The sequence below is a fragment of the Eucalyptus grandis genome, chromosome 6, assembly GCF_016545825.1.
Source record: "Eucalyptus grandis isolate ANBG69807.140 chromosome 6, ASM1654582v1, whole genome shotgun sequence".
Lineage (NCBI taxonomy): Eukaryota > Viridiplantae > Streptophyta > Magnoliopsida > Myrtales > Myrtaceae > Eucalyptus > Eucalyptus grandis.
In genome coordinates, this window is record NC_052617.1 from 29,322,819 (window position 1) to 29,338,317 (window position 15,499).

A 15,499-nucleotide genomic window follows, 5' to 3' on the forward strand; every position below is an offset into this window, starting at 1 on the left:
TATATCCAAGATATTTATCTCCCAACGCTTGCAGATAACATTAGGGAATAAAATCAAGAATTTCCTGATTATATATCCATCTTCCATTGCTGCTTTTATTTGAATTCCTGATAGTTGCCATTATTTTCCTTATCCTCTTCATATCTCATTATTCTGCATAAACAAGGAAAATTCAAATAATCAAAAGGAAATCCAAATTTTTCTCATAGATAATGCATTAATTGTTGCCTAAAATAGGTAAAATAGGTAAAATAACTCTATTTTTATAGAGTTATCACAATTAGATTTTGAGTTAACGGAAAATATTTGTCATCATTCATTTTGTATGACATATTTTTGTTGGATTTGTGCATATTCTTAAGTGATCAAAATTAGACATGTTTTCAGCTCTTGATATAAGGATTAAAACCTTATCACGTGTATGCCTTTTCATGCTTGTTTAGGTCTCTTAGAGACCAAAATTCATATTAGTGCTTTCTTGATTTTTGAATTACATATTGCAAGCTTCGTGTACATATATGGTTCGCAATAGTTGAATGCCATTTTGCAAGTGAAAATAATGTCATAATTGTGTTAGTTACACTTAGAAATTTTCAAATACGTCATTATAAGTCTTAGATTATTTTGTATTGACATTGAATCGTATGACATTTTCGCATCCAACTTAGGGTTAGATGATTCCCCTAATCACTTGTCGCATCCAATTTTAAGTCGTGTATGATCTTCATGCCATTTATGCAGTGCGTGAATAATTTTAGTACTTAATAATGCATGTTTAAGTTCTTTTTTTATGGCTGACATCCACACTTTTACAAACCTCGGTCTTAAAGCACCAAGTTGACCTTGATTGGACCCAAACCCTTCTAGGAAATTATAAACCACACCTAGAGATTTCAAATGCTATTGATTCCATGCAAATTGCTTGTCGTTAGGTGCATTTTCCATTTTTCCTAAACTAGACTAGAATTTAAACTTAGGATTAAATTCGGACCCCTGTTTTTGCCCCCGTCTATATAGACTTTTACCATTTTTGTATCAATTTTTCGGTAGGGATTTTGAGGTTGGTCCCTCAATAAATCTTGTTGACTATATTGTGGAAAAATTTCATAATTTTTAGACTTTACTTGATAGGATAAATCTTGATTGCAATGACTTGGTATCATGCTGTTTAATAAGCTCCGAATGCATTATTGCTTATTTTCTGATTTTTATAAAATTATGCTTAATTATTTTAGAAAAACTTTCTTCATGAAAGTTGTTTCATATCATGTTGTACATGTTAAGTAATTTTTTTCATAACTAGATCATCAATGAGTATAGCCCAATTTTACTGATTTGTTATACTTGGTTTGAAATTTCCTGTTATAAATCTTTGGTTATGATTGCTTCGATAGGCTTTTTAGGTTAGTTTGTATATGATATTAAGGCAGGTCATCTTCATGAAAATTGTTTCAAATCCTTCGATTTTCATTGTCAAATGATTCTTTTAATGAACGAATTTCCCGAATTACATTGTGAAACTAATTTGGTACATGTGATGTTTCCAAAAGCAAATCTTTTAAACATTTTTCTCAATAATTGATTTGACTTAGGAAAGTCATGGTTTGGACCATATTCAAAATATCTGCAATGCTTGTGAGTGCATTTATGCAAGTCCCGAGTTACTCTTAGCAATTAAATACGTTATATAACCTAGATTTTCCTTAGTCTAAAATGTCTTCAAAGTGTTTTCAAACTTTGAATTAACATTGTGAAAGTCACAGTTTGGACCGTATTCAAAATGTTTGCGACGCTTGTGAGTGTATTTATACGAGCCCTGAACTGGCCTTAGCAATTAAATACGTTCCGTAGTCGAGATATCACTTTGTCTCAAAAAACCTTTTCGGTGATTTCAAAACCCATTTTTGAAACATCACATCTACCCCTCATGCATATAATCACATCATTCATTAGAAATGCTTGTATTTATGATTGGCGCATGTGTTAGTAATAAATGATCCGATGGTTCACTCACATGGTTAATTGATTGGGAAATAAGGTCTAAAAGGCTTACATGTATGTTTAATTCTTGCAACGCATATGGATTCTAGATGTATGCTAGATGCGATACATGCTACCGAGGGAAAATCTTGGGAAAACACATAGAATGCCTTATTAGGGACTTACAAGCGTTATTGACCATGCGAGAATACAAATGGTCAATAATGGCTATAAATCATGAAAAATGAATCGGGTAGATGTTTGGAGAGACCTACGCATGAATTGCAAAGGCCGACCTCGATGCTTAAATTGGCCGATTTAAAACCTTGTTTCTTTAGGTTATTTGCTATTGGCCTTGTGTCGTGATTTTGGTTGTTTTGACAAGTATGATTGATTCTTTCTATTGTAAGTACCTAGCTATAGTTCTTAGACTAGGTTTAGATTTGAATCCCGAAGTTGAAGAGAACATGAAGATGGTGGAAGGTTGATATCTATTATGACTACACTTTTATACCCTTCATCCCTGACATATGTCTCGAGTTTCCTCTGTTTGTATAAAAACTTGACGAGTTGTAAGTTCCTTTTTTTCAGTCTTTTCATTTCATTATTTTATTTTATCTTTTTTAGGATTGCATGGTGAATTTAATGCTTTCATTAATTGTTTACTTACCATTTTGTACTTTCAATTCAATTGATTGCTTTCTTTTATTTTTCTTAAAAATACAATGGCATGAAAATGATTACCCATGCATGATTGCCTAACTAAGGATAAATGATCCCAAAAAAGATAAAAAGAGATACATGGACTCCTCAGGTAACATGACACTGTTAGATACCGAAAAATGGTGCTAATAGAAATATTAGCGTGACTCAAGTCATTGACCTTCGATTACGTTCTCTAGCTAACCCCTCAAAAATGAGAATATTGGCGACTCCCGTCTTATTTCTAGGCTATTTAAAAAAGTAAACTGTATAAATAAACTTGTCGTGAGGGGTATGGACCTTTGGAAAAGGTTCACGATCATGATTTAGCATACCTAAGATAGTGAAGTCGATAAAAATGAAGTGATGTCATCTTTGGTGGATGTATATCTTGGGAGGGCTATCATGATCGTAAAAATACCATTAAACTCAAATTTACGTCTGGTTTCCTTTCGACTTTAGAACCGTCAATCAAAACAAGACATCAAGATAAGGTCATGACATCTTTCACCGTCACATAGGTACAAGCTTGGGAGAGCTCATGACTAGGATCAAGTGAACTCATAAGAGGTTTGCTCGGAAGGTGAGGTGATGACACCTCTGTAGATGAGAACCATGAGGGAGTTTTCGTGATCAAGTACTTCTAAATCTGACCTTTCTACCCTTCCTTTCCATGAGGGTTGGGTGGCGGAGAGATTAGGTCATGACAAACTCCAATTCCTTACGTGGAAATCTCTTGATGCCCCTCACTAACCGCTCAAATCCTAAAGGATTTTATGAGGTCTTTTGTCTATTTAGTTTGCACTCACATATTACCTACCATGGTTGAGAATTTGGGCCTTTTATTTGTAGAAAGGAGAAAAAAAATCATTATCATATTTGTTTCCTCCTTCATATTTGATAAAGAACATAGACAATCCACTAGAAAAGTTCCGGAAAGGGTAATTGTTGCTATGAAATTCCTCTTTTAAGCAGTCTATTGATAAAGAATTCAATAAGCACGTTGCGCATGCATTAGTTCAACATTCTTAAGCCCTATACATGAGTGTATTTGCAAAGGCATTTCCCAGCAGTGTTGAGCTTGGTAACACAATTTCAAGGGTCTTTGGTGTAGAGTTGAGCTCTGATAATGCTTAAAGCTCAGTACTCGAGCTTTGGGTTTTGACATTTCCTAAATGCTACTTTTAAGGGGCTTAATGGAATTTTTATCTTTTCCATCTTGTCCTTATTAGTAGATCACTATTCAACCCCCCAGCGGACAGAGAGAAGAGGGGAAGAGGGTCGTGTGCGCAACTAGATAGGGGTAATGAATCCGGATGTCGGGATGGTGGTGTGGCTGGTGGTGGGAGGCGAGGGTGTTGGTATTGATTTTTGGGGGCTGGGGTTTAGGATAGAATTTGATTTGGAGCAAGCCGAGCTCGTGACATCAAAGTTGCCTTTCAAAGTGTACTTTACATTGATTGCCACATAATATATGTACTCAATAAAAAATATCCTTGGAGTCAAAAGTCCTTTGTCTAGGTGTGATGTCATCCTTTCAAAACTCTCTCAATGACAAATGTAACTTGATATAGTGAATAAGGGGAATCAGTAAGACATCAGGTCGCCATAATCAAACCTAGTAGTGAAATTTGAAAAGAGAGACTTTACAACGGCAAACTTTCTTTGGTTGATGCATGAAGTGGCCCAATAAGCGTTCCCTTTGGTATTTGCACGTCCCGCGTTGAATTTCCTATTCCTCATCCTCCATTTCGGGAAAAGCACTTGACTAACGTCACTTAACTTATAAATCAAGCATTTGCATGGAATGGGTCTTGAAAGACCTATATTTGTTTAGACTTCAATGAAAGCAAGTTCCCATCAAAATCTATAAACATTAATCAAAATTCACAAAAATGTGAAACATTTGCATGCGAATCTTCGTAGTAACATCCAAATGTTGTGAAAGCGATGGGAGTTTCGGATTTTAGAAAAGTCGATAGGCATATGAATTCTATATTAAGGAAAAAGTAGAAATCAATCAAATAGCCTTAATGTTTTCACACAAATATTAAAACTCTGCCTTTTTTTGTCATGTCTTGAGCTTGGTAACACAATCTCATCTCAAAGGTCTTTGAGGTAAAGTTGAGCTTTGACAATGCTTAAAGTTCAGTATCCAATTTTGGGTTTTACAATTTTCTACATGTTACTTTAAGGGGTTAAATGAAATATTTTTTCTTTCCATGTTGCCCTTATTAGTAGATTAACGTTCCTGTTTTACCCCCTCACTCTTTCTTTCTTTTTTTAAAAAACTTTTCTTGTGCTAGAGATGGAGAAGAGCGGAAGAGGGCCGTGCGCGTGACGAGAGAGCGGCAGCAAACGAGGGGAGGTTGGCATGGGTGGTGCGGCTGCTGGTGGGAGGCGAGGGTGGTGGTATTGAACTTTGGGGTTGGGGTTTGGGAGAGAAGGTGAGCCGGAGCTGGCGAGGCTCATGACGTCAACGTTGCTTTCCGAAGCCTACTTTATATTTATTACCAAATAATATATGATGCATGGGAAGAAGAAAATCCTTGAAGTCAGAGTCCTTTTATCTGGATGCGAAGTCATTCTTTCAAAACTTTCTCAAACACAAATGCATCCTAAAGTATGTGAATAAAGGGAATCGAGGAGATTTCAGGCCGCCATCATCAAACTTCATTGTGAAATTCGAAAATAAAGATGAGAGACTTTACAACGGCAAAACTTTCTTTTGTTGATGTATGGAGAGGCACAACAAACGGTCCATTTGGTATTTCCTTGTCCCATGTTGAATTTCCTCTTCCTCATCCTCCATTTAGGGAAAAAGCATCTGACTAACGTCACTTAACTTATAAATCAAGTATTTCGCATGAAATGGAGACCTATTTGTTTCGACTTAAGCCAAAGCAAATTCTAGTTGAAATTTATAGACATTAAAATTAAGAAAAAACACGAATCCTTCACATATGTTAGCAACATCTGAATGTTGTGAAAGTGACGGGAGTTTCAAATTTGAAAAAGTTAATGTGCATATGAATCCTAAATTAAGTAAAAGTGAAATTCAATCCAAACGGATTTTAATGTTTTCACATATATACTAAAACTCTGCCTTTCTTTATCATGTCTTGTTGCATTTTCTAAGTATTCCATAAAATATTTGCTTCTATAACGGGATTGCTATTACTAATGCTTGCTTTGGAACTTCCCTTTCGTATCTTCAACTGGGACTGTTGAGGGCATTTGATCTTTAAACGAAGCCACGCTTTTCACATATATACTAAAACTATGCATTTTTTTTTATCATGTCTTGTTGCATTTTCTAAGTATTCCACAAAATATTTGTTTCTATGACGGGATTGCTATTACTAATGCCTGCTTTCGAACTTCTCTTTAGTATCTTCAACTGGGACCGTTGGGGGCATTGGATCTTTAAACGAAGCCACGCTACCTAAAAAAAGTGAGTAGAAATTCCCCACATGAAGCACGCACGTTCAGGAAATTTCACGCAAAGCATATATATTGCCTTCCAAGTAAATCGGGACCCCGACACCGACACCGACACCGACCACCTCAAAAAAAGAAAAGAAAAAAAAGAAAACGAGAAAGTTAGGTTGGCGTGCCGACCTTTTCGAAATGACCAAACTAGCCCCGCTCAATCGCCTTTCGCGAAGCTAATGCTGCTGTCAAATCAGTCAATACACAATTTAGCCGTCATAAATTTTATTATTCATTACTCTTAATGAGAACGAGGGATTGGTCTCTCTCCTGCGTCGCCCTTTGCCCCTCTCTCTCGCTGGGGCCTTTTCTAGGGTTTCGTCATCTCCATTTCCATCTCTCATTCGAGCCTTTTCTGCTTCGAGGGGAACTCTCTCGCTCTCTCTCTCTCTCTCTCTCTCTTCGTTGGCTTCTTACCGTTCAGCGACGGCCAGCTGCGTCTGTTGAAGGGCAGAAGAAGAGAGGGGTAGCGAGAGGGAGGGGGGCCTCGTGATTCCCACCGGACGCCGCTCGCGTTTTGTCCTCTTGCTGGAGCTTCGCTTTCGAGCCCCTCTCGGTCGTCGCGTCTGTTAGAGCTGATCCGTGGTGGTTCCGGAGGGTGGTTGTTTTCTCTCGGGGCTCGACTTTGATTCCGTCGTGCCCGTTAGTCGTCCGCGATTGCCTTGAGGGCCCGGTGAGCCGCCGACGAGGGCAGGTGCGGTCTTTGGGCCTCCTGCTGATAATTTTTTGCTAATTGCGGCGAGTCTGATTTCTCTTGAATAGCTTCCGCTGGTTATCGCTTTGTTGCTCGGTTGCTTTTGTTTTGCTGGAAGAAGCTGTGGTTAGGGTTGAGGGAGATGGGCTTTTTAACATGATGACGATGGAGGGTTTGTTTTTATTGAACTTGTGCCTTTCTTTTTTCTTTTCTTTTTTTTGTGATTGTTTGTTTGGGAACTGGTTATTGGAGGTGATTTTGCTCACCAGTCTAGTCATTCGCTCTGTTACCAGGTTTATGGGGACCTTGTTGGGCACTGAAGAGGAGACTGCATACAAGTACCAGTTCCCCACGAAATAGATGTTGTTCAGATATGATAATACTTGTCAAATCAGCTGTTAATCGTTGTGCTCTTTGCAATAGAGGGGTTCGAGAGAGGCTGTTTTATTTCGAAAGTACATGATGCCATCCTCCTATACTTTGAAACTGAGAACTGCCGTTCAGAATGGTGTCTCGAAATCAAGTATTGGGAAGGATGCTAAGGTGCAAGGGCCAGTGGAAGCTCTAGTCGAGCAAGGGAAGTCTTGGTTTGGGAATTCTAGGTTATTTCATTCTGTGCCCTTTTCGAGAGTTCCAGACCTGCAATTGCTTTTACCTCCGAGCACTGTTGTTGCTGCAAGATCAGACTCGCAGTTAGCTAATCAAAGAAGAAACATCTCTGTTGTTGGAGCTCTGTCTCGCACATTCTCTACTCCTTCAGTGTCTGGCCCTTCATTTCAAGTTTGTGCATATCACGTCGATCGGGCCTTCTCTGAGTCAGGCCAGTCTGTGGACGGCTGCAAGTTTCAAGATAAACCAATGGCTGCCTGTGGTTCAAGAGCCGTGTTGAGTGATTACCGTTTAATTTCAGGGCATCCACATCATTCAACTTTTACAAATCATGCCACTGCTCATTATAGCAACAAAAGCTTTGACAGTTGCCAAAGGGTTAGCATGAGTTTAAAAAATAAGGAGCAACCCAGTAAGCATCAGATATATGGGTACTTTGTGTTCAGTGCCTTGAAGGGCAAATACAACTCCGGTCAATACTTTGAGTCAGGGCTCAGAGATCTTTATGCTTCTTCTTGTAGAAGTTTATCTACAGGCACTGCTCCAGATGTCTCCTTTGACAATTTTTCAAGGGACGAACAGCTTGGAAGTCAAACAGTGTCTTCTGAGGGGTATAATTCTATTTTAAAATTCTGCCATTTTGTTATTTATTAGGGTTCTTAATCCGTGATTCCTCCTAACTATGGCATTTCTTCATTTTCTTGGTGTCTTATTTAAATTTCTCCTTACGACAAAATGATGCAAAGGACAGAAGGCTTGTTAAGTATTTCTACTTGGCAGCTCATTTGGTTTGTAAAGGATTTGATAGGTTTTTTGGGTTTGTAATTTAAGTAGGTTCTTTCTGACATTGGTTGTTTGCTTTGTCTTTTTAAATGGTTAGCCGTTGAATTAGCATGAGCTCATTGTGCTATAAAACTATTTGCTCCTTCCTCATTATCGGTGGAAGGAATTATTTGGTCCCATGTTAGTTATGTTTCTTTCTATGACATCAGAACAAATCTACCTGGAAAAATGCTGAAGCTACTTTCAGGGTCGTGTTACCTACCCCATCCTGATAAAGAAGAAACTGGTGGAGAGGATGCTCATTTTATCTGTTCTGATGAGCAAGCAATAGGCGTGGCCGATGGTGTTGGTGGCTGGGCAGATTATGGAATAGATGCTGGGCAATATTCTCGAGAGCTTATGTCTAATTCAATAACTGCTATTCAGGATGAGCCCAAGGGCTCTATTGACCCCTTCAGAGTTTTGGAAAAGGCATACTCAAGTACCAAAGCAAAGGGCTCATCCACAGCTTGCATCATTGCTCTCACAGACCAGGTATTGTGCTCTTAGAACACAGATCTTACCATGTGATGTATCTGTTCTTGAAAATGATTAGTATTGATACTGTTACATTGGTTTGATATTTCCCTATTTAGATGGCAATGCAAATTGCAGTTGCTTGTGCTTTGATGCATCTACTAACTAAATAGTTGGATCATATCACATGATTCATTTCATTGGGCTGCAGTGATTCTGAAATTTTCCTGGGAGAGTGATTCCACTTGTCTGATTGGACACTAAGTCACAGCTCAGGGATTTGAATGAGCACAGGGCATTTTTCGGCTGATCTGGCTCATTTGCATAAGATTTTCATATGTCCTGGGTGCTTTGATTAAATTGTATGCATGAGGTTGCTTGATGGAGTTGATTTGTTGGATGCCGACAAATTACTATGCTGGTTACATATTGATCTGCAGTGTGAAAACATGGGTGATTTTAGATGAATCTTTATTTGACTTTGGACTCTTCCACAGGAGAATGATGTTGCTTTGAGTTCTGTTTGTTAGGATGATGTTATGCTCTTTTCAACAATGGTATATTGCTTCTATTTATATGGCAGGGTCTCCATGCTATTAATTTGGGCGACAGTGGGTTCATGGTAGTCCGGGATGGATGCACAATCTTTAGGTCTCCTGTTCAACAGCATGATTTTAATCTTACCTATCAACTGGAGTGTGGAAATAGTGGTGATTTGCCCAGTTCTGGTCAGGTCAGTAAAGGCATAAGTTCTGTTGTGTCTTATTTTCCTAGATACTCATTGCTCAGCTATATACTTGGCTGGAGTTAATTCTGCTTTTCGTTGTTATTATTTTACTGTTTGCGGTCTTTTGCCCTGTGATTATCTGGTTTGGGATGGTACCAAAAGTAGCTTTTAATTTGGAATTTGTTGTACAAGTCGATATATCAGAGATTATCAAATAACTAAACATGGATTATGCATGCTTATGATTCACCATAATGCAACTGTCAGTTCAATATTCCAGCTATCTTAATGGCCTTCTCTTGACGCAGGTGTTCACAATTCCTGTTGCACCGGGGGATGTTGTGATTGCTGGTACTGATGGACTATTTGATAACCTCTACAACAATGAGATTACTGCTGTAGTTGTTCATGCGACAAGGGCTGGTCTAGGGCCACAAGTCACGGCTCAGAAGATAGCAGCATTGGCACGCCAAAGAGCGCAGGATAGGGATCGACAGACTCCATTCTCTACTGCTGCGCAAGATGCTGGTTTTCGCTATTATGGTGGCAAGCTTGATGACATCACTGTTGTTGTTTCCTACATAACCGGTTCTAGAGATGTAAGTTCTGTTCCTTTCCATACTTCATGCATTTTCTGTTTCGTTATATTGTTCATTATGTTCCAACTTTAAAAAAAAACTCCATGCATTTTCTTTTTCATATATGGAGATTAGAACTATAATAATCGATTGCTCTCCTGCTTGTATATGTAGGAAAAACAATCATCAGCTTAAGATGGTACTCCTTATGCAAAATATGGGTCATCACACGAGACAGCTCAATTTTGGTACTTGGTTCTCCCAGGTTGTTTTCGGGGCTCGAGCTGACATGAAATATCATGAGCTAGAAAGCGTTTCTACACCCCACATAGCCATTTATTGATTGTCTGAGCAGCTCCTGTAAATATTGTTTGGTCTGCTATGTCCATGCTCTAATCATGCGATGAGGGAACACCTGTGACTTTGCAAAAATTGCGTGAATTTCTAATGGATGAGATGAGATTACAGTGGGCTAGTATGTCACCCTGTCATGCCCCCTTGCTTTTTTTCCTCCCTGCTCCTGAGTCCCTGAATATTGGCTGAATCTGACCTTAAAACTTTGTGCAACTAAACCCTAATTGAATGGGATAAAGGCGAAGTTGCGAGTGATGCACTTAACTATTTAATGATATGTGTTTGGCTGAGCCTGGTAAGACCGACACTGACTTCTCTTGTGAAGGATGCCGTGGCTGAATTTACCTATATAATGGGATAAACTGGTCCTTTTAAACAAAATGTCTTGTCTGCTTGATATCGTTGAAATGCCCAAGTGCAGATAAGGTTCAGTTGGTTTTATTATGCTTCCTTTCCTCTCTTTTTATTTAAGATGCGCAGTAAAATTGTCTGTACACTTAATGCTTGGAAACCATTTTTGTGTTTGATTCCCCTCAGTTTGTAGATTGATGATTTCTTCGTTTAGGATTATAGGTTCAATGAGAGCTTTGGCTACTTTTTGACATTGAGATTCTTGTATATTTGTGTAGCTGTCATACGATAAGGCACTTGCTATTACTGTAATATTCTGTTTGACATATGTAAAAGCCAACCCATCAAGGGTGTGTGGTCGACTTCCCTCACTCCATCAATAATACATTTCACCCAGAATCACTCCAGAGTTGAACTTCCTTCACAAGATCGTGGAGAGAATCACCAACACCATCTGATTGTAATTGAAACATTTTTTTCATTATTGTAGGTAGACATCAACATTATTGTATGTTTTAAGTGTCAATTGTGACATCAGCTGACTTCTTTCGCGAAACGACGTCAATGTTTTAATGTTTTATCGGGAGATGATGAATGGTCTATGAATCCAACTAGAACGTGCGTATGTAAAGAGACTTGTCTACTTCTTAAAGAATATTATGGGACTTGCTATTTGTAAGGTTTGAACGTAGGCGGAGATCGCCCACCCTCAAACCTTAAGGTTTGAATAAGTTGGTGCTTTAAAACTGACCGACTTTATTTTTGATTTCTTAGTCAGTGTTGTGGAGGCAAACATTGTTTAATTCTTTTGTATGGTCGGAATCTGGCACATCCTGACGACCGATTGCAGAAAGGGTGATTTTACGTATTACCTACGCAGAATGAGTACGAATCCGCGCTTATGGAGTTGTCTCTGGAGGATGCCTATCTTTTTATGATCGAGGTTTGAAGCAAATGTGACCTCCTCCCGACAACTACAGGTGTTCAATGAGGGTGGCGAACGCGCATGAAATAGAACCCCGTGACTGACGAAAGACAGGGCCTTTTATTTCTTTTGTTATTTACATAAAATGACACAAACTTAAGTTTTTATAATATGACAGTGGGGGTGCGGTATCTCAATGTCCAATATTGACCTTCATTTGAAATGTTTTGGATTTTCCCTTTTTGATAATATAGTGTGTTGTAGAAGATTCCGATTAGCGGTGGTCAATGTTAAACCCGAACCGAAATGGAAGCGCACATGACCCTACCCGAACCGATACCTAAACTGCATATAACCCAAGGCATCAGGTTGGGTCGGGTTTCAAGTATTTTTTTGTTAATCTTTTTGGGAACCGCAAGTAACAGGGAAGTCAAACGTGTTCATGATAATTAGCGGCTTTCGTCCTCAGGTTTTGATACTGATCTATGGCTGAATTAAATTTGCTTTGGACGTGTTGTTCCTCTGGTTTTGAAACAGTCGCAGAAGCCTACGTGTCATCACCATCAACCTCTGGTTTCACGAAGAACTCAACATAAGCAATTCGATTGGGTTGATGATAACCACCATGGGTTGTGTTGGCACATAGCAGAAGTATCTTGCAACTAAATCCAAGTGCTGAGCTTTCAAAATTCCTCCTCTCCTAATGGTCAACTTGCTTCCGCTGTTGGGCAGCTGATCTATCGGTGGGTGTCGCGCTGGCTCATCTGATTTTGCTGCTCCTCCATCTCCAGCCATTTTCTCTTCTCATTATTCATTGCTTCTAGAAAAAGCCCTGTCCTTAATCAAAACAAAGAAAGAGCCCCACTCAATCAATCAAAGAGAAAGCAACTAGCACAGTACAAATCTAAGCGTAAGCTATCCCAGAGCATACCCAAACACCCCCAAATAGTATGTGTCAGACCCAAAAACACAACACAAGGTTGACAAAATGCAGAGTCCGTGTACTGGTTGAGTAGATTTCTCTGGATATTAAAGCAAAGAGTCCTGAAAAGGAATACAGATGAAGATGAATCTTATTCTTTTAGTCCCAAAAATACTGTTCTAATCTCGTAAAAATGGCAACAAAAATTCAAATCCACATACCACACAATCAACCATACCACATAGTTCAATGCACATGCACTGTTGATAGTGCAAACCAATAAGCAAATCCACCCAGAAAACAAAAAACCTAATCCCAATGTCCAAAGCTCAACAGCCTCAATCCTCCAAAATCCACTTCGGACTCACCAATCATTTTGTAGGAAACAACCCAGAATTTATTGAGCAGAAAAATAAAAGTCAAAATATTCTTCCCATCTCTTTCCTGGCCCATCACATTCCTCCCATTTTCGCCGTGCTTTTTTTTTTCCCCTTCCCTCTCTCTCTCTGCAATTGAATGTACTCCAATGGCTACTCTAAAGGACATTGGGGTATCGGCATTCTTGAACTAAGTCAGTTTGCAAGTCTCGATAGTCCACCCACAGAAAGTCGATTCATAACATAGTGGATGAAATACGCCTTCGTCCACGATAGGACAGTGGCAGGACCATTCTCTGGAAAGCCAAGTGAATTGTTCATCAGATAGTTATGTGTCTCACCGGTATGGTTGTACCACTGTTGAACTTGGGACAGAGGGGAAAAGTATTATCATTATGGATTGAGAAATACCTGTAAAGAAAGAGTTTGGATTAGTGCATGTCATGACAGGGAGTGAACACTCTGAAATGTGCATCCCCTCTCCTTAGTTTTTCTTGCTCAGTTTATCCTCTAAGCAATTTCAACGAACACATTATTGTGACTTGACTTTCCACCTGCCGTTTCCTTGAGATTTTGCCTTCATGTTTGCTTTCCTTTCCCGTAATTCTGAATAATGAATTTGAAGTTTCTGAGATACTAGCATGAAATCAACCATGTTTGTGACTACACTACTCATATCATTTAAATGATATTGTAACATAATAATCTATCTTCGGAGTTCATCATTTTACATTGATGTCGAATCTTTCAGGTTCTGGAAAGAGCAAAAGCAGCAGTCAGATGGTTCAAGGGGAGTGTGTGTTTTCTCAGATATGAATCCGTATGGTGGGCACCCCAATCCCTTAAAAGAAGGCCAAAACCTCTTCCACAAAGGGCTTCTGGGTGAAGCAATTCTTGCTTTAGAGGCTGAAGTTCTGAAAAATCCTGATAATGCTGAAGATTGGAGATCACTTGGCATAGCATGCAGAGAATGATTGTTAACAGGTTATTCAAGTTAGTGTATCTTAAAGTCAGCGAGTGTGTTCCCATGCTTAGGATTTTCCCTCAGGCACATTATCTGTTCCTTCGTCAAAGACCTCTTTTTCCCCTGAGTTTGTTGTTCTATTGTTGTCTTCACAAGAAAGCTACCATCTGCTTTTCAAACGACTTGTTGACCCAGTTGTGCCAGTTAATTGAGAGGCGGACAATTAGCTGCTTTAAGAACAAGTACTTCCAAGTGTATAGCTGAGCTTTAGGTGCGTTTGTTTCACCAATTGTAAAGCCCTTTGGCCCCAAAGCTCTTAGGCAAATGCAAATGTCATTTGGCAAAATCTTTGGGTGTGCATCTACAGAGCACTCTAAAGACCTTTAGCTCAAAGTAGATCCGAAGATACTCTGAAATGTTACATTTCCACAATGCAAATAAATAAATAAAAATCTTAAAACTTTGCCCTCGCTCAACTTTCATAATTTTGGAAATGTCCACGAAAAGCCCTAACTTTGCCTCAGCCACTTATGAGTGGTTAGTAAGCGGCTAGAATGTCACTAGCGTGTAGCTAGTGTGCATTGGCGAGTTCCACCACCAAATAGTTTGAGATTTTTTATTAAATAAAATTAGCAAAAATCTTTTATAAAGTATAGCTTTTATAAACGGCATTTATGTCAAAGTTACTTTCCAATGTGTTTTATACTTTGACAAGTACCACTTGTATTTCAAAAAACCCATTTAGCTCAAAAGCCTTTGCATTTCCTTAATAACATTTTCCTAAAGTCAAACCAAAGACCTCCTATGTCCATGTAGAATTCATGTGCTATTGTAGGAAACTCCTATGATTATGCAAAAATTTAACGGAGGAGATGAGATTTCGGTGGGACAGGACGTCCCCTTGTTGTTGTGCCCCTTTTCTTTTCTATATTATCAACAATTATGATTGCTTTGGATTAAGTTTATCATTATCAATGGTTGTGATTGCTTTGGATCTTGGAAACGTTTGTTTGAGAATGGTGATGGTGGTGCCCTCGGAAGTATGTGCACGGGTGCAAATCAACGGAGTGAAAAATGAGTGTGCATTGTGTTACCATGGATCAACGCCAAGCATGGCTATACTCAATCATGTTATCTGCTACTGATGTAAAATTTGTTCTCTCGATTTACTGCAGAAGCTTACCAAATGACATTGTTCGTGCTCATGCGAAGGTGTGACTTTAATTGCTTGTCTTAACCCATCTTCTGCATAGACTGCTATTTACATCATAAGATCACATTTCCTTATACAAAAATCAGTAAGTATATACATATCTGTTCAGATGCATGACTTGAATACCTGAATTTTAATCAATGCCTTTTGTCAGGATCGCTATTTTGATGTGATGACAAATGTAGTAGGTCTCGCAGCGGCCGTTCTTGGTGATAAATTCTACTGGTGGATTGACCCTGCTGATGCTTGACCACGTATTTTCATGCAGTTTCGCTCATAGGGCAGTTGGCGCCTCCAGAAGTTTTGTAGAAA

General features: G+C 38.9%; 1 protein-coding gene across 1 annotated transcript; it reads left to right on the forward strand.

Annotated features, from left to right (window-relative positions):
- Positions 1 to 6,430: 6,430 nt before the first annotated feature.
- Positions 6,431 to 10,559, forward strand: LOC104418381 (probable protein phosphatase 2C 55). Its single transcript, XM_010029738.3, has 6 exons — positions 6,431 to 6,868; positions 7,162 to 8,088; positions 8,470 to 8,794; positions 9,360 to 9,509; positions 9,812 to 10,102; positions 10,256 to 10,559. The coding sequence occupies exons 2-6, from the start codon at positions 7,328 to 7,330 to the stop codon at positions 10,274 to 10,276; spliced, it is 1,548 nt and encodes a 515-aa protein (XP_010028040.1). The 5' UTR covers positions 6,431 to 6,868; positions 7,162 to 7,327; the 3' UTR covers positions 10,277 to 10,559.
- Positions 10,560 to 15,499: the final 4,940 nt, after the last annotated feature.

Coding starts and splice junctions, on each gene's coding strand:
- LOC104418381 (XM_010029738.3), top strand. CDS start 7,328: ATGATGCCATCCTCCTATACTTTGAAACTGAGAACTGCCGTTCAGAAT. Junction 8,089..8,469: donor CAAACAGTGTCTTCTGAGGG/GTATAATTCTAT, acceptor CTATGACATCAG/AACAAATCTACCTGGAAAAA. Junction 8,795..9,359: donor TCATTGCTCTCACAGACCAG/GTATTGTGCTCT, acceptor TTTATATGGCAG/GGTCTCCATGCTATTAATTT.